This window comes from Pleurodeles waltl, chromosome 9, assembly GCF_031143425.1.
Source record: "Pleurodeles waltl isolate 20211129_DDA chromosome 9, aPleWal1.hap1.20221129, whole genome shotgun sequence".
Taxonomy (NCBI): Eukaryota; Metazoa; Chordata; class Amphibia; order Caudata; family Salamandridae; genus Pleurodeles; species Pleurodeles waltl.
In genome coordinates this window covers 776691182-776715057 of record NC_090448.1, presented here as the reverse complement: position 1 = coordinate 776715057, position 23876 = coordinate 776691182, and the positions used below count along the sequence as shown (strand labels likewise).

The window sequence follows — 23876 nt, the reverse complement described above, 5'->3', positions numbered from 1 at the left end:
CCCCTGCACTTTTTTGACTTATAACGAAACTCTGGCTATCCCTGGCATAACGGTTAAAGTCAAGGTGATATGAAGGGAATCTCTAGGTACATGAAGAAGATAAACAGGCATTAAAGACAGAATTACTCTGTGTGACAGTATTACATCTGACAGCTTGGAGAAAATGACAAGCTACTGTTAAGGGACCAAATATGTTTTAGTAAAAAAACAACACTGGTATTTTAAGACCAACTTACATTTTGTCATGAAAATCACACATCTGTTGGAGGGTGGCATTTACTTTATTTACACAAAAAGAAATGTCTTTATTCCATGGTGAGATGTCTATATTTCTAGAAACTGGCTATTATTTCATGACTTGTGTGGAGGCATTTCATCATATATATATGTATACTCACAATATTATCACTACTGCTGTCTTGAGATCTGAGCACCTGCATCTTGATACCTGTCTAATCCTCTAAACTCTTGAGCAATAGAACAGCACTATGTGACTGTAGGATATATCTTCCTCGGGTGCATTTGACCTGTTGGTGAGATACTTTTATTCCGAGCACAAAGTCTGTAATAACACATGACTCAGAATATACACTTTAGAGGGGTTTGGGGGGGGGGGGGGGATAATTAAGAGATAAAACGTGCTCGTAAGATTTGAAGAAATAGGTATAATTTGAAATTACATAGGGTTATTTTGTAACAGTGTAATTCTTTGCTTATTTTTTAGGGCAATTGTACAGAAACCTCATTATTATGCCATACTATTTTCAATGTTTTTTGGAAGGAGAGAGTGCACCCGAATACCCTTGGTGAGGTAGTGAGGGGGTATGGCTTGACTGGAGCACCACAAATGTATAGAAATAGTTCATACTCTTGATTTGTAAATGATTTATGTACAATCGTATGTGGCAAACTGGCCCTATCTTTTATATATTTACTTGAGATGTCCCCTTTCACCCTAGGCCTAGAGGGATGCAGGCACACGCAATTGGTTCGCTCAATCCTATTTGAGGTAGGTGCTGACATCACACTAGTTTCGAGGTTCCATTTCACCACTTGCCACTGCTCTCTTGGATGTTTCTAACTACCACCTGATTACAGAGATGGAAGCAACTAAAATGTACATGTCAACCACTGATGACGTGGGATGGAAAAAATATCAAGTCCCACTTATTCTCCCTTCTGAAACGGAATTTTATCCTGCTTTTCCAACCACGGCCTTCAACACAACCATGAGAGCTCACCCTTTTGTCAGCTTCATGCCAAAATCCTGGTAAAACGTACTGCACTTTAATGCTTTTAAACTACACTTGCCAGTGGAGCACATACAGGGCATGGTATATTTATTTCTTAGTGTTAGTATTGCTTAGTTCACAGAAAAGGCTCAACTTCACCCGTGTTGGGTTCTTAAGGTTAGGCGTGGGTGGGTTGCACTCCCCTATTTTGACTTGCCCCCCAAAGCTAAAATCTGGGCATAGCAGCTGTCTCCATGGGGGTGGCTTACAGGCTTAGGTGGTCATTATGACTTCGGTAGACTTTTTTTAAACTTTCTGCCGAACCTCCGACGGAGAGGTTGCCGCCACACAGGCTACCTACCCGCCGACCCCATTAAGAGTTTCCCGCTAGCCTAGTGGGAAAGAGGCTTCAGCATTGTCTCAGGCTCGTAATCGAGCCAGCGGCAATGCTGTAGCCTGCAGGGTGCACCAGCACCCCAGCAATGTTCATTGCAAGGGTGCTGGCCAGGGGCGCCCCTGCACTGCCCATACCAAGTGCATGGTCAGTGCAAGGGCTCCCCTGGGCCCCCCTGCACCCGCTCCCTGCCAGCATTTTCATGACAGTGGTACTGCCATGAAACCTCTGGCAGAGAAGAGGGTCGTAATCCCCAGGGCAGCACTGCTTGCAGTGCTGCCCTGGCGGATTAGGACCACCACCACCTCCTGACCGCTGGGATCTACAATCCTGGCGGAGCTAGCGGCTCCCTGCCGGCCCGACTGCCAGAGTTGTAATGTGGCGCTCGGAGCGCCGCATTGGCGGCGGTCTGACTGCCATCCGCGAGTCTGGCGGTCTAGTGGCTGCCAGACTTGTAATGACTCCCTTCACATCTTTTCTTCCAAAACTCAACCAACTTGGAGTAGCATCTTTCCTACGAATGATTCAGCAAAAGTGACTTGAAATTGGCTCACAATCATCTCGTACTGGAAAGTGGTCTCCGACAGGCATCCAAGTCTAAACAGTCTCCCACTCCAACTCACAGCCAAAGCGTACGTGTTGTCTTCTCAAGCAAAAGCAATGTGTGCAAGAATTCTGCACTTTTTAAACTATTACATGCGAAGTATAAAACAGTGATTGTGTGGCGGAATCAGGGAAGCCCTCGGAGTAAAATCCTCTCTGGGAAAAATTAGATGATGTATGCAGAGGCAATATCATTTTGAAGGACACAGTGGAATGCCAAATTAGAGGATGGTCTGGAGTAACCATAACCACCTTCTCCATGAGGTGTGGCACTGGATCCACTCATATCACACCCCAGAAATGTCTGACTTCTTGTCAGTTATCATCTACTACCTCTTGAGCACTTACCCACGTGCGTGTTGGTATTTTTATGTAGACTATGCATGAGATGCATACAGACTTCTCATTATGCCCTTGACAAATCAATAATTATTGCAATTCATGGTCCAAGACAGTGGTAAGAAAAGGGGTTGCAATCATGGTATTAGGCAACATCGTGATGATGGTCACATTAATTCTTTCTAGATTCTAAGCAATGAACAGACGGAATGATTGTAGCTCCCCATACATCAAACACTATCATTATTTTAAAAAATCACTTACAAGAAACAACACTTCTCAGGGTTGGCAGCACAAATGGTAAGGATTCAGCTTGGAAGATCTCCGGTAATATACATAAACACATATACAATATATAATGATCATATCACATAATTGTGCTCAGAATCAGGTCCTAACAAATGGCTGGTCTAAATATGAGGAGGCACACAACATTACGGTAATCATTCGGTAGCGCCTCATCTGGTAAAGACAATGGCCCTCATAACGACTTTGCGGTTTTTTCCAAAGACTGCCGAAGCCGCCAGCGCCGAAATACCAGCCCAATACGACTGATCTCGGAATTCCACCCGAAATCGGGTGGAATTCCAAGACCAGTTGTGTTGACAGTCATCAGTGCAGAGGCAGTCCCACCATGCCAAAAAGAGACTGCACCCCGTATTACAACCTGTAAAAATGGTGTGGCGGTGTCCAGATGGCGAGGCACTGACGGCGGTGGAAGCGCCTGGACCCGTTCCCTCCCAGACGACCTCCTTGACGGGCGATGTAAAGTGGATCGTCTGACAGGGGAGTGTGTGTGTGTATGTGTGTGTGTGTATGTGTGTGTGTATGTGTATGTGTGTATGTGTATGTGTGTATGTGTGTGTGCACATGCGTGTAGGTTGTGAATGCAGGGGGAGGGGGTAGTGTTTGTGGGTGCGTGTCTGCGTGTGTGAGTGATTGCATGTGGATGGGGGTGTGAGTGTGTGGGGAAAGTGGGTGAGTGCATGCATATGGTGCAGGGTGTGTGCGTGTGAATGTATGTATGGGCTGGGAGAGGGGGCAGAGGGGATGAGTGTTTGTGGATCGGGAGGGGTTGAGTGTGTGAGTACGTGTGTGCTGGTGTGAGTGATTGAGTGCGATCGAGCAGATGGAAGGGGTGAGTGCATGTATGCATGTGGATGTAAGTGGATGGAGAGGGGGTGAGTGTTAGTGTAAGTGGATGGGGAGAGGGTGAGTGTGTGAGTGGACGGGGAGAGTGGGCGAGTGCGTGTATGCGGTGCAGGGGGGGTGAATGTATGTATGCAATGGAGGGGGAAGGGGTGTGTGAATGTTTGTATGTACATGGGGGAGTGAATGCGGTGTTTCTCAGTGTGAACGGGTGTGTATGTTGCGTTTGCGTGGGTGAATGGGGGGTGTTTGTGTGTAGAAGTGTGTGAGTGCATGTGTGCGGGTATGTGGACGTGTGTGCGAGGGTATCCTGGTGCCAGGAATGCTTATTCCTGTCGGCAGGGTGCGAGACCGCCAGCTTTTTCTGGCGGTGCGACCGCCAGAAAATGCTGGCGGTCTCCTGCGCTGTGATACTACTAGCGGTATCACGCCATCTGCCGTGCTGGAGGTGCTCACCTCCAGCCCGGCGGAAGTGCTAATGTGGCCGTATGGGTGGAGGCTGGGTGGTGTGACTTCGGTCAAACCGCCAAACTCCTAATTTGGCACTATTCACAGTCGGCCTGTCGGCGGTGACACCATCATAGCCGCACTGGCGGGCTTCGGACCATCAGGGTCGTGATGAGGGCCAATATCTAGTTTCAGATTCCTTACCCTAGAATTTCCCCCAGGCGTCACTCTGGATCCGGAGATTTTTCTTGGGCAGTACCCCTGCAGGCTGTTAGGGGGTGTCTATCGGCCATGCCTCCTTCATCGGCATCGTCTGCACCGGATATGACGTCGCAGGTAGTATATAGGCACCACCCAGGCACACTGACGTCAGTTTCTTTTCATGACTTTCCATGCCAGAAGCGCAGAGCCATGAAGAACACTAACCACTGGTGCATCAAAACTAGGGCCCTGAAAAGGGAGTGCCTGTCCATAGAGATCAGTTTGCAGAGCAGGGAGGATTGTTGGGTCAGTAAGGAATCTATATCTAGATATTGCCTCTACTAGATAAGGCATTACTGAAGGTAAGTAACTTGTCCATCTGATAGAGACACCTAGTTGCAGATTCCTTACCTTAGGATAGATACCCAAGCAATTCCATCCCCGGAGGTGGGTCTCAGAAATAAGATCACACAAGATTTTAAAAAGTCATCATTCCACGGTTTTAATACTTGCTGTCAGTAAATATTTATTAGTAGCATGGCGAATACGAAATTCCATTGCAAAGACTGTGTCTTAATTAGAGCCTTACTTTTATTCTTTATTCTCTTACTCTTACAAGGATTATAGGAAAGGGGCTGAAATCGTATTATGTGTATTATGTGTCCTGAGAATTCTTTTAATTATAGTATGCTCAGTAACCTATGTTCCACAATTTCTATTTATGTTTTATAATATAATATTTTTATTATTACTGGTTTTATCCTTATTTATTATTATTGTATTTTCGCTTTGATGATTGACTGATCGAATAAAGCATGTGTCAAACAAAAAAAAGATCACACAAGAAAGTCCTGCAGGACAGAACGGCCAAAGTGCCTGTTCCTATGGATCTTACTGTCCAGGTAGTAGTGTTTTGTAAACACGTGCAGAGATACCCATGTTGCAGCATGACAGATGCTAATGCAGTGGTCACAGCTCGAGCTCTGATAGGAGGAGCACACAGGGGGGTTGCTTCTTAGCCACTGCGTAGCACATTTTAATGCAGATTACGACCCATCTGGAGATGGTTCTCTTCTGCACTGCCTGACCTTTCTTCATGCTCACATAACCAACAAAGAGTTGATCATCCACTCGTAAATCTTTGGTGCAGTCAAGGTAGAATGACAATGCTCTTTTTGGGTACAGGCGGTGGAGTTTCTACTCTTCCTTAGAAGGAGAAGGGAATAAGCAAAAAGTAGGCAAGGCAATGGATTGGCCTACATGAAAGGGCATAACCACTTTTGTCAGAAAGGAGGCCCTAGTAGGAAGCACCACTTTGTCAGGATAGATGAAAAGGTAGGACAGCTTAGATGGCAATGCCAGACCCTCATTCACCCTGCAAGCAGATGTAATGGCTACAAGGAAGGCTGCTTTCAAGGTGAGAAGCCTGATAGGACAATTGTGGAGAGACTAGAAAGGAGTGCACAACAGAAATGCAAAACCAAATTAAAATCCCACTGAGGCATAATGAAGGGGGATGGAGGAAACATGATTAAGTGCTTTAAGGAACCTATTTACAATTGGAGACTTAAACAAGGAAGATCGCTCAGGCAACAGCAAAAAAGCAGAAATGGCAGACAGATAACCTTTTTGAGTAGAGCCCTGCTGGGCCAAAGAAAGGATAAACAACAGGACAGAGAGGGGCAGAAAGGAGGGCGGGGGGGCTCAACAGACTTGTCTGTGCACCATGCCACAAATGTCTTCCAATGACATGTGTATACCGTTTTGGTGGAGGGACGCCTGACTGCCAAGATTGCATTACAGACTTCGGGGAGAAGGTCAAAACCCATCAACTGCCACCACCCAATCTCCACGCAAGAAGGCAGAGACTGGACAGGTTCAGGTGAAGAACCTTTCCCTGCTTCTGTGACAGAAGACCCTCCTGGAGGAGCAGTCTGATTGGAGGATCGATGGCCATGCTCAGTAGCCCGGGATACCACACCCTTCATACCCATTTCGGCGTCACAAGGATTAATTGGGCTTGATAATTCTTGATTTTCTTGGGCGGAAAGGTGTACAGGAGACCTGAGTTCCACTCAAGACGAACAGCATCACCCAGTAATTACCACCTTGGAAACTCCAACACACAATACTGCTGACATTGCATGTTCTCAGTGAAGGTGAAAAGATCTAACCAAGGATCTCCCCACTTCTGGAAAAGACCATGCGTCACCCCTCGTGATTGACTAAGCTTTGTCGGCTGAGCTTGTCCACTCTGGCGTTCATAGAGCCTGCAGATGTTAACCCACTAAGGAAATTACCAATTTTTCCAGTCATGTCTAGAGGCGCAGTGCCTCTTGACCAAGGGTCCAAGACCCCACTCTGCCCTGCTTGTTGCAGTGTCACATAGGGGTGGAGATGTCTGTGAACACCTGCACTACCTTCCCTTTGAGAGAGGGAAGAAATGCTTTCAACGCCTCTGATCTCCACCTCCCAGGTGCCACCCAATCCCAGTAGTGACGCATCTGTCACTACTGTCAGATCTGGTTGGGGAAGAAAGAGAGATCTGCCTCCGACCCAATTGCGGTTTGTTAGCCACCACCGCAGATCACATGCAGTTACCTCCAAGATCTGGACCATGTTAGAAAGATTTCTGTGATGCTGCGCCCTCTGGAACTTCGGGTCCCACGGCAGAGCCCACATTTGTCATGTGGCATCTGTCACCAGCAGGAAGCAGGAAGCCATTTGTCCCAGCAGCCCCAGAGTCATTCTCACTGAAATCAAGGATAGAGGCTGAAACATCGGTATCATAACCTGAATATCCTGGACTTGCCACTAGGGAGGCTAAGCCCGAAACTGCACTGTGTCCAGAACAGCTCCAATGAAAGGGAGTTTCTGAGAAGGAGTCAGGTATGACTTTAGCACATTTATAGTGAATCCCAGCAAATGCAGGAGGTCCGCTGTAGTCTGGAGGTGGGAAACAGTATCCTAGGGCAAACTCGTCTCCAGCATTTAGTAATCGAGATAGGGGATCACTGAAACCCCTGATCTGTGCAGATGAGCGGCGACCACCACCATCACCCTGGTGACCACCCGAGGGACAATAATGGGGCCAAAGTGAGCACAGTGAACTCAAAGTGCTGGTGGCCTACAGTTAACTGCAAGTAATGTCTGAGGGTCGGCAGGACAGGAATATGGAAATAAGCGTGTTGCAAGACTATTCTCCTGTGCCCAGGGCAGATAGAACCTGCGCCAGAGTGAGCATTTTGAACTTCTCCTTCTTGACAGAGATTGAGGGACTGAAGGTCTAGGATAGGGCTGAGGCCCCTGTCCTGTTTGGGTATCAGAAAGTAGTTGGAATCGCAACCACAACCTACTTCTGGCGCAGGAACTCTCTCTATGGCTTCCTTGACCAAGAGAGCTGTGACTTCCTTTCAGAGAAGTGATCCTCCGTCATCCGATCGTAGGATGGTGGCATGGAAGGAAGGAAGGAAAGTCTCGAAGAGGAGGGAGTAGCCCCTTTGGATTACCGCAAAACCCACTTGTCTGATGTGATGGCATGCCAGTGGAGCAGGTGATGGTGAATCCTGCCTCCGACTGATCCATGGTGGGTAGTCGTCAGACTAGGAAGGTTTGGAAGGAGCTGCAGAGGAGCAGGGGTGGTAGACTGGCCAGACTGCTGGCTCCCTGATCTACGAGGGCAGTGGATTCCAAGTCCAAGGCCACACAGAGGCTAGGCAGCATTCGCAGCATGGTGGCTGGAGGAGGACGGACGTGGCTGGGTTCTCCTTCCGTACCTCGAAAGGGGCAAACAGCAGACTGAGGGGGATGAAGGGTCACCGTGAGGCCCAAGGATCTGGTCATAGGACAAGAACCCTTGAAGCGCTCAAGTGCAGAGCCTACCTTCTCACTGAAGAGGCAGGTGCCATCAAAGGGCATGTTCATAAGGTTAGCTTGGCCATCCCCCGAAAAGCAGGACACCCTCAACCAGGTGTGGCACCTCAAGGCCACTGTCGAAGCAACCGATCTGCCCAGTGAGTTCTTTGTGTACAATTCATATCGGATCATGAACTTTGCTGTGTCTCTATCATCAGCAACTGCTTGAGAAAGTACAGCCAGGGCCTCCTCCGGGACCTCTGGCAGTACTTATACCATAGCGTGTGGGAATAATGGCCCAAAAGCCATGCAGTGTTCATGGACCGCATTGCCAGGCTGGAGTAAGAAAACATCTTCTTCCCAATTGTTTTCAGTCTTTGGATTCCCTATCTGGGGTGTTGCATCAGAAAACCTGGGATACCCGGTGCAGGGCGATGGTGGTGGTCAATTGTCCTGTTAACAGGAGCCCCTGTGCTGGGTTTGAATCAGGTAGCCAGTAAGACATCTATCTGTAAAGGCTTCATTTAAGGGAAGCAGAGGTTCCGAGGAGGAAGGCTCAGGTTGAAGCACCTCTGTCAGGAGATTAGTCCTGACTACCACAGAAGGCAGCTCGAGGTCCAGCACCTCAGCCACTTTCAGCACCACCACTGAATATGAAGCTCCCCCCCTCTGTAGCCACTGAAGGGGTAGAGAGCATGCCAGTATCTGGGGAGGTATCCAGGCCACTGTCTTCAACCAAGTCCGTACGTCAGTCCATGGGGTCTTGGAGTTGATATTCTAAATGGTCTAGCGATCCCTCCCCTTCCTCACCATAACCTAGCCCATTGTAATAAGGGGCAGGATCTGACATAGGGGGCAAGGCCCCTGCTGGCACCAGAATCGGCGTTGCACGACGCCCACCCGGCTCTGTGTCGGAGTCGGCATTGAGGATGGGGAGCCGCTGCCTGGGGGCATGGAGGGCACCGGGGAAGGTCGAAGTGGCACAATCTGCCCTGATTCAGATCCAAAAATGGATCCTTGGGTGCCCCTCAGAGCCAAGGCCAAAGCCTCCAGCGAAGAACTCAAAGGGGCCCCTTCTGATTTTGCTGCGCCTGAAGACATGCCAGCAGAGTCGGAATGCCCAAAAAATGAGGTGTATGCCCTCATTAAACTCTTTTAGCTGGGAAAGGGTCACTGCTGCTATTGGAAACAAGGGGAAATGTGAATTCGGCACAGACACAGGCACTGCAGATCGAGGCCTAGATCGAAGCTGCTCCTGCTCCCTCGTTTTGTCAGTCGACAGACGAGGTGAAGTCGAAAAACGTTTCGCCTTCCACGACTTCTTCTTATGCCTCAACTTATGCAAATGTCCAGAGGACTTGGAGTGGGACGAAGAAGGGGGCTCCGCGACCGATCCCAAAACCTTCCTCTCAACCAACATCGGGACTTATGCGGAGCAGAGTGTCGGGCCACAATCAGTGTTAGGGACAGCTCTCTCAAAGCTTTTGGATTCATGACCTGGTACACGGAGCATGACTTTGGGTCCTGGTCGCGCTCGAGACACCAAAGACACACAAGGTGCGAATCCGTCACAGACATCGCCCGATGGCAGGACCCCCAGGGCTTGAACCCGGTCTTACAAGAAGACATCCCTCAACGCACCAGGAGTGGAAACACTCAAAAAAGCTTTGACAGAAGTAAAAAAAAAAAAAAAAAAGACCAGTCAGAAAGTGCTTCAGTGCTGGCTAATGCAGAAAGAGAAGAACTGATGTCAGCACTCCAGGGTGGCGCCCATATATGACCCACAATGTCCTATCTTGCGTGGACAACGCCGATGACTGATGCAGAGCCGATCAACACCACCTAACAGCGCACAGGGGTACTGGTCAAGAAAAATCTCTGGATCAAAAATGATGCAAGGGGAACATTCTTAGGTAAGGATTCTGCAACTAGAGGTCTCTATCAGATACACCAATTTACATACAATATGTGATTCTAAAAAATAAGACTTTACAGTTTCCAAGCTATGAAGTGTGGATCTATAGAAGACCCATTCCCCTGTGCACTAATTCCCCTGTACTGTGGGGATTGCAGAGAAGAGTGTCCCCATCTAGCAACAAATCTAATTCCTAACACACTATTAGGCTTCAAGCAAAACTATGACCATTTCCTGGAAGACCACAATCCTGATAAATTTCTATGTTTATAGAAAGACTCTTTTCCCATAGTCTTGGCAGTATAAAACAGTCTCACAGCCATAAATGGTGACGGATTATATGAGGTTATACAATGATTTCACTATCAAAGGGAGATTACATATAGAAAACTGATCACAAAATTTTCACAAACGTTTGACCTCAAGCAATATTCACAGTTGGATATCTAGGAGAGTATGGCTTTGGAAGAGTCAATAGGTGTATTTAATGTTAAATGTTATATTTTTTCATTAGCAGCAGTCATGAGGGAGAAATACCTACTACTGAGAATTTTTTTGGCAAAATGTCTTGCAACTGTGCCTAAATAAAAGAATAAATAAATGATCCTTTATGACCTGTAAAGCAATCAGAAGGCAAGTAGACATCTTAAAAAGTCATAGTATGCAAGATGATGTTTCATAAACCAACTGTTGTATGCCAGACTGGAAGGAATCAACCTAGTTGGGACCAAGAGTGAGATGAATCAACGCTTTCCCGATCTCCTTACATATGAAATGTAATTTTACATTTTTGTATTGTGGGCTGTCAAGAATTCAGATAACGAACAAATAAGAACAAGAACTGGCAAAGCCAAAACGTTTCACCTACGCAATATCTACTGGTTTATCAATGGGTTTTTCTTTTTTTTTTTTTTACACGTTGTCCAGCTGTGCAGGTTGCTGTGCAACATGGCTTAAAGTAAAGGAAAACAAAGCACTATGACACGGCCAGCATTGACCATGTCATAGCACTGACCTTTTGGTTATTCCTCACTTATTATAACTCCCTCCAGGCTGCACACCAGACCACTAACAGACAACAGTTCTTGCCAGTTTTTCATGAAAGTTCAACACTTCGGCAAGCATTCCAGTGACTTCCCTGTCACTTCCTATTTTCCCTTTGTTATTTGGTGAGGTATTCAAGTTAATGATTCTATAGCAGAGACTTGGGAAGGGCAGGGAGTTTCAGCAGATGTACATTCACAGTGGAAGTTTGATATATAGCTATATTCCTGCGGAAGAAACGTACCTCCTGTGTTTAGTTTGGCATCTTCTTCTAAGCCTAAGTTTACTTCAGAGTAAGCAAGTACAACCCTTCCAAAGCTGGTGAGGTGACTGATTTTTTGCAGTCAAGCAGAGTCTGTTTGCTTGGTATTGGATTCGCCGAAATGTCTCGATCTCTTCCTAATGCCAGCACATATTATAATGCACTATGTTGACCTGGTGAGTTTGATCTATGGTTTGACTAGAGGAGAGAGAGAAGTCTTTTTCAGTTTAATAAGTGGGAACTATTTTTGTGATATTTCTAATCTTAATATTCCCAGATCTATAGGTTTAAAAAAAACGTTTAGTGTAAGCGAGTGGTTGGCTCTCAGATCCAGAAGTACCTTGAGGAAAAGAGCAGAACGCTTCATGATTTGGGGTCTAAATACTCAAAAGGCATGCAGAACATTGCAGACATGATCATGGAAATAAGTGCAGCTTTAGAGATAGGAGAAAAGGAGGCACAAGCTAGATGTGGACAGTAACGGAGAGATTATTAGAAAATGAGACTGATCATATTCTGAGAACTGAGAGTATTAATAAAAACAATAATTCAGAGAAACTGGAGGCAAAGCCACTGGTGGAAAGTGAAACATGGAGCCTGAGGATGAAATGGAAGGATTAGGTGTTAAGGTTAGTCACCTAGGGGGAGCTGAAGTGAGGTGATTATGTTTTTTTAAATTAGCCATTTGACTGAATGAATAACAGCTTTAAGGATGATGAAAACCTGCGTTTTGGTCTCCATCAGCTCTATTTCCACAAATGAGTAAGCACATGAATCGTAAGGGAGTGGATAGTAAGTGTGATGCAGGATCAATGGCATGAAGCAGAGTGGGTTCAGTGGAAGAGTGATTTGTGGGCATTGATGGCTGATTAGAGTGCGTTGTTGAAGTTGTCATAGGAGGACACGTAGTCAAGGAAAACTTATAGTCATTGCAGATAGATCTAAGGTACAAGAAAGAGGGGCTGATTTATATATACACGACGGAGGGGTTACAACATCACAACAGTGACAGATTGCCATCCACAGAAATCTAAATACTATAGAAAACACTGGTATTTAGATTTCGGTGGACGGGATATCCATCACCATTGCAATGAATTAACCTCTTCACCAAGATCTAAATCAAGCCTAGGGTGATCCTAAAATTTACACTTGGCAGGGGTGTCATAGAGAACAGGACAATGAGGAGAGGGGTGTGGATGGTCAAAGGGATCAGAGTACATTCAAACAGAGGCAAGTGCTGGAGATGAAGGGGGCAGTGAATTTCAGATGCACATAGCCCTAAATGCTTTGGGTGCTCTTATTTCCAAATAGAACCTTCTACACCGCCCACCCAAAAAAGGCAGGTAGCCTACAATCCATGAACCTTATTTCTGCAAAGCATCCCAAGCAATAACCCACACTGAGAGCAGAACCTCAAGTCACTTTTTATGTCTTAACAGCAAACTCACATCTTTAAATAAGAAGGCAAACTAATGTTTTCTAGTGATTTTCCCCAAATGTAAGTAATGAGTTTTATTCTATACATGCAAGTTGAGATAATTTTTTATTTTGTAAATGCTAAATACTTTTAGCGGGCCAGTTACACAGGAGTTACCTTTTTATCACATTTGTAGTAAATACATGCATAACATTATGCAAGTGTTCAGACCCAGAAGTCTGAATTTGTCACTGCTTACTCTAAGAAACAATTTAAATGAAGACCTTTTCAGAAGTACTTACGACAGCGTTCATTCTGAGGGGCTCTGTTAAGGTGGAGGATACAGGAGACATGCTGGACTCCAGTGCTTTCACATAAGCCCTTGCCGCCATCAGCCTCAATCGGTAAAGATCCATCTGGAAAACTCTGTGCATCGCTGAGAGACATAAGGGGAGAATGTATCATGGTGAAGAAGTGAATGGAACGGTAAAAAAAACATTTTCAAGATAAAGGAAGCATAACACCTTGCTTGCCTAGAACGAAGACCTCAGAAAAAAACTCAAAACGTGATCAAGTATTCCTGAACCGGTCAGACAGCTCTCAGACCTTTGCAGATTGCTTTGAATAGCTTAAGAATACGGTGCACATCCGAGGATTCGGGGAAGGTCATTAAATAATATTGCGAATACAAGTGATAATGTATATCCCTCCAGTTTGAAATTGAATTCTGTGTGTTGAAGACCAATCGTGTGTGAATGTTAAAATAATGAAGAAAGGAATTTCAAGAGACAATTAGTTGATCATCCAGAAAACGCCCAAAATGCCCCAGCTGCTGCTGGCTTTGAAAAAGGAGTTCACTTAATATGAGGGCTAAGAAAACCTCTCTGAATTAGTTTAACATAAATGAATAGCCAACTGCAAAAGTTATGAATGGTTAAAAAAAAAAATGTCTAATGCTTTCTACCCAAACTGTTCCATAGTATGGAAGGGGTCAAATCAAGGATGAACAATCTTGCTAGATAATTGTGTTGGTGATTAAGCACTTGGGGGTGTGCAATAAGTAACCAATAGGGTAATGTGTAAAGTTAATTGCGTATGATGCAAATAATATAAATGTAGGCAGGTGATACATAGCAATGCTATACCCACTACCTGAATATAATCTCAAATGAATGATCTAGCAGTATAAATATTCATTAGCCTTTCATTTCAAGGTGGGTAGATTAATGCCGATTTCCCTGAAATGCAGGTAAAGGATATATTTCTACAGCTGGCATAGGTTACTATTTCCTAATGTTAATTCGATGCAAGTTTATTCTGAACAAAATCATTCAATAAAAAGTACTTAAAGCTTTTAATTTAAACCTACATTGAAATAATAAATGTTTATTCGATTCCTAATGTCACTTGATGAGTAAAACTGCAATTTCAGAAATGGCTGCAATGCTAACACTGCTAATCCTATTTCAAGTAAATACACTATGGATTCTAGAGGACTTCTATTAGGATTTTTCTATAGGTCCTGAACCAGACAGGGGGTATGGATATCATGAATTTTTGGTATGGTGTTTCTCTTCATTCTCTTAGAACCCTGACACTTTTGGGTCAACACTTATCCCATGTTTTAGCTATCCAGAGTTAGCAAATGTTGCATATGCAAGGCCTACTGTAGTTGGTGGTTAGGAATTTGGACCTGGTGCAATACCACGCAGAAATACTCACACTTTATAAAGATCACAATCAATTCGAGTTATTGATTTAAATAGCAATTGGTCTTTAAATACACAAACAGAAAAGCAGAACAATGGAAATGGGAGCATAATGGTGAAAAACATAAATTCCAAGCACTTACTATTGTTGAGGTTTGACCCCAAATTCAACCCACAGTCACTTTCGAGGGCCAAAATATGATCCAGTTTAAGTCTATATGATGACCTTAAAAGACGCGTGTCTGAGTTACTACACTGTTTAATAGCAAGTGCAGAGTAAATGGATATCAAGTCTCACTGAGTGCTAACCAAGTATATTGCAAATGGCTGGTAGGGTTGGATGTTTGCTCCGTTCTTGGCTCTTCCTAGGCGTTTAAGTCAAAAACTTAAACACAGTCCATTAGCTGGGTATGGCAATGTTTTGTAGGGAACTGGGCTTTTCGAGGCATGCTGACTCGGGTGATGAATTCTGCTCTCAATGAACTATTAGGGGTGACAGGGAGACAAACAGGGCAATTCCTTTGCCAGGGAGTCTTCATATTCTCGGGACACACATGTGCATGTGCTTCAAAGCGTCAGGGCTCAAAATATTGCAGACATCACAAAAGGACAGTGAGAAACTAGTGTTTGACATTCGAGGTTCATTGCACAGAGGTATTAGAGAAGCCCAAGGTTTTGCTAAGCACCCTCACTGCCCTGTGGAGAGACGTAAGAGGGTGGGAGAGGGGTTTTTGTGCGATCTCAGAGTTAGTACTGCAAATACCTAGACAGGGCAAGGTGGGAGCATGGGCTCAGTTGAAGGGCGAGGATGCCTTCTGAGTAAAACACAAGTTTGTTCGCTGTTTCAGGGAAGGAAGCTCATCGGGCAGAATCACTACTCCAGAGTTGCTCAACTACACAGCTGGAAATCATTGTAATCCTGCAGGGCAATTGAATTTGTTTCTCTATTAAATGTCTGCAGTAGTTGCTCCCTAAGACAGTAGCCATAGCCTCTGTGAGAGAGTGGGTAGGCAACCCAAACTATTCACTGTTCCCCATGCTCCAAGCGGTTCCTTCTCCTCAGGTAAACTTTTCAACAGTTATGCTTCCTCTCAAGCATATCTCCCAACTTCGTCCCAGCTGATGCAGAACAGCGGCTCCTACTCCAACTTCCCTTAAAGACCCTGTACAGGGTCCAAGAAGGTCCTTGTTCTGTGTGTAGCTCCTCAATGAACTGGACAAAGCGATGACTCTAGAAGATAAGCAACTATAAAAAGATCAAGCTCCAAATACATGCCTTAGTTCTTTTAAAATCTGTCTGGCATACTCAATTGGTTTGAGCTGGAACCAGACGTTGGTAGTCATAGGCCTACAAATTAAGGCCAAAACCAAATATTTAATCAAACTGTTACCAACCAGGCACATTAATCCACCAGTGCAATACGTCCCCACACATAAAAGAAGCACTTATAGTAATGCTCCAACAGTCAAGAGTCTGAGAGCACTAAAGCGCTTACAATTAGGAGTTGTATGAGATTAAGAGACAAGCAGGTGGTTACACTGAAAAGGCAGTATGAGCAAAGGACAAGGTGGCAAAACTGTGATTGGTGGTTGGTTTATTTGTCTCCACACATTCTTTAAAATAATCCATCTTGTGTTTAAAATTTAGATACACAATTGTTAATATAGCTGCTCCACAAATTATGGAAAATTGGATATGTCCTGATGCACGGTCACAATTTTTATCATTGTCAGATGTCAATCTTGCTGGAGACCATTTTCAATGTACTCAAATGGTTACCAGGTGGCACCAAATCAATTTAATCTGTGATGAGTCCTAGACATCCCTAGCAGATGTGGTCTGTCAGCTCCATAAGGGCATTGTCTCATGGCAAAGATGTACGGTCTGTCTAACTTTAGTGCATTATAAAGGTTAGGTAAAAAGACAGAGTAAGATATCATGCAAACGCAGAAAAAAACATTATTGAACAATTCCCAAAAGCCTCAGAACAGGAAACATGAGAAGGCAATAATGAATCTGGAGAAAGATAGATTGCCTTTAAGGAAAAACACACAAAGAATTGTTCATCGAATGGATACTACTTCCTGAAGATTCTTTATCTTTTAAAAGATTCGGTAAAAACAACAGGTGGAACTGAAGGAAAAATTAGCACAGAGAGCTCAATGTTAACATCAGGAGTGGCTAGAGACCAACATACCAGAATGAGGCCTCATTGCTATCACAAATAATGCGTTAAACCCAGGTAGCAAAATGACAAATACCCATAAACGGTATGCACCGTAAGAGGCAGAAGTGCCATTCCTTCTTCTGGTTGAGTGGTCTCTGATTGTATGGTGTAGTCAATTTATTGAGCGAACGTACGTCGAAGCTCCATGGCACTAAGAGAAAAATAAGAAAAATAACTATAACATCATGGAAACGAGGGACAGGGTTTTGAATGCCTTACGAACGGGAAGCAGTGGAACTATTTCCAAAATGTTTTTGGGAATGTTGTTCCATTCTGTTATGGCCATACCTGAAAAAGGCCTTATTGTTTTAATTTAGGTTTCAAGGATAGGAGGTGTCAGAGGGCCGCTAGATCTCAAGGTTCTGGATGTTTGGTATAGGCTGAATTTTATCTTTAGAAAGTTTGATGCTGTACCGTGAAAGATGTGATGAACTGTTATCATGGACTCGAAGAGAACTCACTTTCTTTCTGGTAACTAACGTAGTTAGTACAAAATCAGTGAAATATGTTAATAACCTGGGGGGTAGGAAACACATGGGGCACTGCTTTTTGGTCGTGAAGCAATTTAAAGACTAATCAGCTATCCCCAGATAAAAAGTCTTCCCAGAGTCAAGCTGTGATAGAACTAAAGCATAGATTATAGGTAGATTATAGGTACCTGGTAGGGATTCTCTATAAATGGGAGAATATGTTTAATCAGCGTTAGATGCCAGATGCAGATCTTGGCCACTCTAGCCCCCTTCTGAACCACAGATAACTCTGTGTGGACCCATAACCTCTGGCAAGCCATGTAGTCCAGTTATGCTGTATTCATTTTAGTAAGTAAAAGTTTGCTTTTGGCAAGGTCCAACTGTAAAAAGTTGTTTGACATCCAACTTTGTTGTACCTCTGTCACAATGGTGGCTAAATTGAGTTGGGAGGCTGAGTCACGTAGGCTCAATGACGTCTGCTGGTGCACGTAAATATGAGCTGTGTATTGCCAGGATCGGAAGAAAGCAGCACCCCTGGGTCACCTAACAGCTCTATTAGTAGTGTTAAGTAGAAATTGAAAGGAAGCAGCAATAAAATAGATACCCGGTGAACCCTATACAGATTTGCCATTAAAGGTGGTATGAATGTAACTAGTTTGTCCAGAAAGAAAGGAATGGCAACATTGGATTGCCGTGAATAACATCCCAAGTTCTTAAGTCATCATAGCAAGATGTCGTGATCAGTAGTGTTAAATACCGTCGACAGGTCAAACAGGACCACGGCCCACCAGAAGCCGAAGATCATCCAGAAAAGCAAGGACCACTAGCTCAGTGCTGCGTCCAGTTCTAAGCCTGTCTTCCAAATGTTGTAGTAATGTATTAGCTCTAACAAAGGCCTACGGCTGGATGAATAAAAGCCTTTCAAAAACATTTGCTGGAAATGGCAGGTGTTAGCAAGGTGGGTTTTGTAAGCAATAGCTTAATTTAAGATGCTTTCCAAGCTTCAGGAACCAGGCTAAAAGTAAAAATAAAATTAAGTAATCTCCTCTACCATTGCGGATCAAAATCGGTTTCATAATAGTTGCTTGACAGAGATCTGAGGGTGAACCCCATGGTTTAGCTTGGGAGACAGCCTAAAGTACTTTTTCACTTGAAATTTCAGAGACAGAAAAACCGTTGCCATTAATGGTCATCCCATTACCTCACCCATTTCGCACCCCAGTGTTAAGAATAACTCCAGCTGTGTTCTGCTTGTCTGGTATTCAGTTTCAGTTCCTTAGCTCTTCCAAGAATCAAGGATTGTTTCTCTTGGCAAATTGAGTTTGGAATTTGAGCTACCAGTTTATGACAGGCAGTGAATAAATGTTTTTTGTTTTTTTTTACATAACCAAGGGGATTAACTAAAACTAATTGAAATGTAGTACATATATAATACATATTGTACACATACACAATTGTTACTGTGGTGTCAGTATTCATTGCCAAATGAATGCTGGCATTACAATAACAATGGCATCACACTCGTCACCATATCTATGTGTGTGGTGGCTTTTTCTTCATTGCTACTGGAATGTTAAATATTATATATATATATATATATATATACACACACAAATTATGTCCTAAATGTCAATCTCTTTATAATCTAACTAACCTTTTTCAGATGTATTCCCTTTTTTTGTCGTGTGTAATTTCCTTTGATATATACAATGTCCCCTTCCCGATAATATTGTCTTGTGACTTATTGGATTCCGGCAAATTGTCCACGGACCTGCAAGGGGGCTGATGTCATGAACTCTGTTGTCCTGGCAAAAGACTACTCACCGAAGTGAGAGACCCCGCCTGCTTGGCAGGAATTTTTGTGCTGCAGCTTCCTTTATAGGTTTGTCAAGTAGGCACCATGTTTAAGGCAGTTTGGGATGGAGTTTTCATACTGGAACAGGTCCAAGGTGATTTAGATATGGCATTCCTTTGCCTAGAGAGGCATGGTGTGTGAAAACAACAATGGAATTGAATATGGCCTGAATAATTACCTGTGACTGAGATTAGTTCGAACATTCCATCAATCACCCTTTTGTTTTCTTTAGCACCTAAAAACGTCACCATGCAAATGCATGGATACACAGAAATAAAATAACACCACATATTCCAGCATATGAAGCACAATATGTGAAACCACCATTCTCCTGCTTTGCTGTAGTCGTTGTGTTAGGGTGCAATGATTCCTATATTACTACTGTTCTTTGTCCCTGGATTACGACAGTTGTTCCCAAGCAGGACCTTCCATTAAGCTGGGCATTGGTGCTCTTCACTTCGATCAGGTCACTCCCCCTGGTAGGCCTAGTCCCTTTACTCTGGCAGACAAGTAGACTTTCCGTCTCTCTGGAGGCAAATAGCTAGCTAGTTCAGTAGGGTTTCAGATACGGAGACAAAGACTGGAGAAGCAATTGAAACCACACTAAGGTTGCATCTCGTGTACAGCTGTCATCTCGCCTTGACTGGTGTGTATGCCTCTTTGGTGTCTAATCAAAATGCTGAAGTAGTACAAGGTAAGGTCTAGTGTCTGGTGGTCAGAGCAGCAGTATCCTTTCAGAAAAGTTAGGTAGTCAGGAGTTTCTGAAAGAGCAAAAGCCTGCTGTCATTAAAAAATGCACATGATTGCTGCCCTGGTGGTCCAACACAAGACTAGTTTGGGCTATACTGGAATTCACAGACCCCAGTATAGCTGTTTCCATGGACAAGGAAGAAGGCCACAACAGGAAATGGGGTAGGTGTGGTTTCAAACTAGCAGGGGAACCTTGGCTATGTGAAGGATTTGGGCAGACTACCTCCTTACCACTAAGACCACAAAGCTGGGAAACAAAAGTATACAAGCAAAATGCAATGTCAGGGATGGACATTTGTGCAACGTGCAACATGCACATGTCGCAAACAGGAAGGCTAAGGAGCCCTCAGTTATGGGTAACCTTATGAACCTTCAGTGGAGAATTGGCTAGGCAGTTTCCTATCAAGGCCTGTGCCCCTCAAAAAAGCAGTCACCACAGCATTCTCCACATAGCCAAGGTAGGGAGGGCAATAGCCATTCTTAGAAATGGGGGATAACTTGAGAGTCCCAATCACATTAGAGCTAGCTTTGAAGTTGGTGAAATAGTACAAATAAGAGCTTGCATCAGGCTCCAATATGTCCAGTTCACTGGGGAAAAAAACACAGGGATGTCAAGAAAATGCACAAGGGTAGGCAGCACAACTTCACAAAACAATGCGGAGGTCCTTCCTCTCAACACTTCTCATATGCCCCACCATAAACAAAAATATTGCTGTAAAGAATGAAGAAGCCTCTTTACTGCCTGTGTAATGTCATGTATGCAGTGCTGCAAACGGTCTCGCGGTCAACCACTGAAAATCCAAAGTAATGTGCTTCAGGACGGTCAGTAAGCAACAATGATGGATAATTGGTAATGTAATAACTGACAAGGTAAAAAACTATGAGTACCCTGGTGTAACTAGTAATGAAAAGCTGAAGTGGATCCTGCATATTCAAATAAAGAAACGCAAAGCAGAAATAATTACAAAATCCATCAAATATTCTTCAGGATCTATGGAGAAAGGGCGACAGAACAGGCAAACAAAGTTCTAAACACAAAAATTATATCATCACTACTTCACAGTTCTCCTGTTTTCAGTATCAATAAAATAACTGATTTGAACACAGTCTATACGCACGCCATCAGATCCTTGCTTGACCTACATTCCGCAACTCCAAAAAGCAAACTGTGTCTGGAATTAAACTGGTCATCATTGTGGGTGCACCACCCAGCAGGCAAGTTAATGCAGTAGGGCAAATTCTGACACAACAAAGTGGCTAATCATAGAAGAGTTGAAAACAGAGAAATTTAGGAAAGGGGAATTGAATCCTCCACACTTATAAAAACTGAAGAACAAAAATTACCCCTATTAACTGATCTCATTGGGATAGCGATACCAAGAACTACATGTAAAAGCTTAGTAAAAAAAAACATTATTGGGAAATAGACCCAAGGGAGACCTACTGACAACTTTGAAATCTAAACATATAGGGCCTCATTCTGACCCTGGCGGTACAAGACCGCCAGGGCCAGGGGCAACGGAAGCACCGCCAACAGGCTGGCGGTGCTTCATTGCCCATTCTCAAAAAAGGGAATCCGGCGGTTTCCCGACGGATTTTCCCTGCTTGGGCAGAACCTCCATGGCGGCGCTGCAAGCAGCGCCACCATGGAGATTCCGACCCCCTTCCCGCCATCCTGTTCCTGGCGGTTTTTACCGCCAGGAACAGGATGGCGGGAACGGGTGTCGTGGGGCCCCTGGGGGCCCCTGCACTGCCCATGCCACTGGCATGGGCAGTGCAGGGGCCCCCTAACAGGGCCCCAGGGAGATTTTCACTGTCTGCATTGCAGACAGTGAAAATCGCGACGGGTGCAACTGCACCCATCGCACCCCTGCAACACCGCCGGCTCCATTCGGAGCCGGCCTCTGTGTTGCGGGGCCTTTCCCGCTGGGCCGGCGGGTGCTCCCTTGGCGGGCGCCCGCCAGCCCAGTAGGAAAGTCAGAATGGCCTCCGCGGTCTTCTGACCGCGGAGCGGCCATTTGGCGGTTCCCGCCAGGCAGGCGGCGTCCGCCGGCCGCCAGGGTCAGAATGACCCTCATAGACCTTATGTTAGATTCCCATCTTACTTTAAGGCAATCATACACCAACTCAATTTTGGAAGGATCTGTAAAATGAAATTCTTACATTCAGATGATTGTACATACCAATTTTCCGGTTTGAAAGAACATGGAACACTGTATGCCTTCTGTGAGGCTTTAAGAAAGAATCCAACGGTCGCACCATTTGCCTGTGTCAGAGTTATCTGACTTACGAAATAAATATTTATGAAACATTTTCAAAAATCTAATGTAAGGACTGTGAATGAGGTTGTGAAACTCAGTTTTATTGCACAATTTAATTCCTTTATTAGCAAACCTATGAACTTTGACCAACCTTATGACCGATGAATGAAATGGAGCACCCATGGGAGAGGACATTTATTTTTTGCCTGAAGTGAGATTTCTACAGGATTCAGAGGGAACATGGATGGCCTACCTCTTATCACAGAGAATGAAAGGTAACTTTGACCAGTTTCTTCACTGGGGAATAACAGAATCTCTCATTTAAGTGAATCATGCTTCATTTGCGATACATGGAAATTCTGGAACATCTTGCACACGTACCCATTTTCTTATTCATGTAGACCACTGTGGAATTCCACATCTTCATCCTAAAGAACAATGTCCTACTAGTTTCCTTTTTTGTGGTAATCATCTGAAAAGACTAAGGGGGTTATTCCAACTTTGGAGGAGGTGTTAATCCGTCCCAAAAGTGACGGAAAAGTGACGGAAAAGTGACGGATTTACCACCAGCCGTATTACGAGTCCATTATATCATATGGAACTCGTAATACGGCTGGTGGTATATCCGTCACTTTTCCGTCACTTTTGGGACGGATTAACACTCCTCCAAAGTTGGAATAACCCCCTAAGTTTGATCCTTTCTTTCACTTGAAGTAATATGCTGACAGAAGCAAACCTAATTTTAAGGCTCAGGCAAATTCCTCAGGAGACAAAAGCTACCTGCCACAGTCCTGATGAAAAGCATATAAACAATGGGAGTGCTGCTGCTGTAGCCGTAGCGCATGATCAAAATATAATTTGGTATATTTCTGTGTCATTTCTCAGCACTGACCAATGCTCAAAATTAGGATTCTTGCACTCTGAATCCTTTGAAAGATTCAGACATGGCAAATAGTGGCAGAGATTGACTTAAACCCCTCAGTAGCTGAAAAGAAAAGCATCTAAATGATGTACATGGTTTCTAGATTTAAATTTGTTTCACTGACTCCTCACTTTCTAAATATTCACATTCCAAGGCTTCGATCCTGACAATGGGGAAAACTCACCACATATTAATCTAATCTATGAAAGGGATACTGCTGGGAAAAACAACAAAGTTGAGCAAATGTTTTGGGCAGAATATCACAGCAACAACAGGGGGACAGAGACAAGTGTTAAGACCCAAACAGGTTCCGTTGCGGCTGCATGAAGACCTAGAATTCAAAGTACACACCACAACATTTATATTCCCTGCATAAATAAAAACCACAAAAGACATAGCTGTAAACTAGAGAAGCTACCTCATTCTTTCACATCAGCACAGTTGAAAAGAATGGAGAGGTGTATGATGTTTGGCTATGTGATCCACAAGTTACTGGGTATGCCCTGAGTCTGTGCAAATGTGTGGCCTGTGTAAAAAAAAAAACACATTGAAATGGAGGGAAATGTAAAGAATCGACTCATGTGAGAAAACAAGCAAGTCAACACTAATTTATACATGACAAATAGGATAGACATGTTTGCCGTCTATAAACTAGTCTACATTATAAAGTATTGCTCCTTAATCCTCAACTACCACATGCACAGCCAAATTCATTACTATGTTCACAACAAATAAAAAAAAATCTAAGAGGAAAAAACAATAGTTAAAAAAAGAAAATGATTAGGGTGAGGTTTTGAAGACTGAATATTAACAGAAGAGA

At 44.1% G+C, this 23876-nt stretch overlaps 1 protein-coding gene across 2 annotated transcripts in view; it reads right to left on the bottom strand.

Moving 5' to 3' along the window:
* Window positions 1-23876, bottom strand: part of BBS1 (Bardet-Biedl syndrome 1) — a 373242-nt gene that overhangs the window by 169088 nt on the left and 180278 nt on the right. For both annotated transcript variants that reach the window (XM_069207969.1, XM_069207970.1), the window contains one exon: window positions 13164-13297. In XM_069207969.1, the coding sequence (XP_069064070.1) occupies window positions 13164-13297 (134 nt within the window). The remainder of the gene's footprint in view (window positions 1-13163; window positions 13298-23876) is intronic.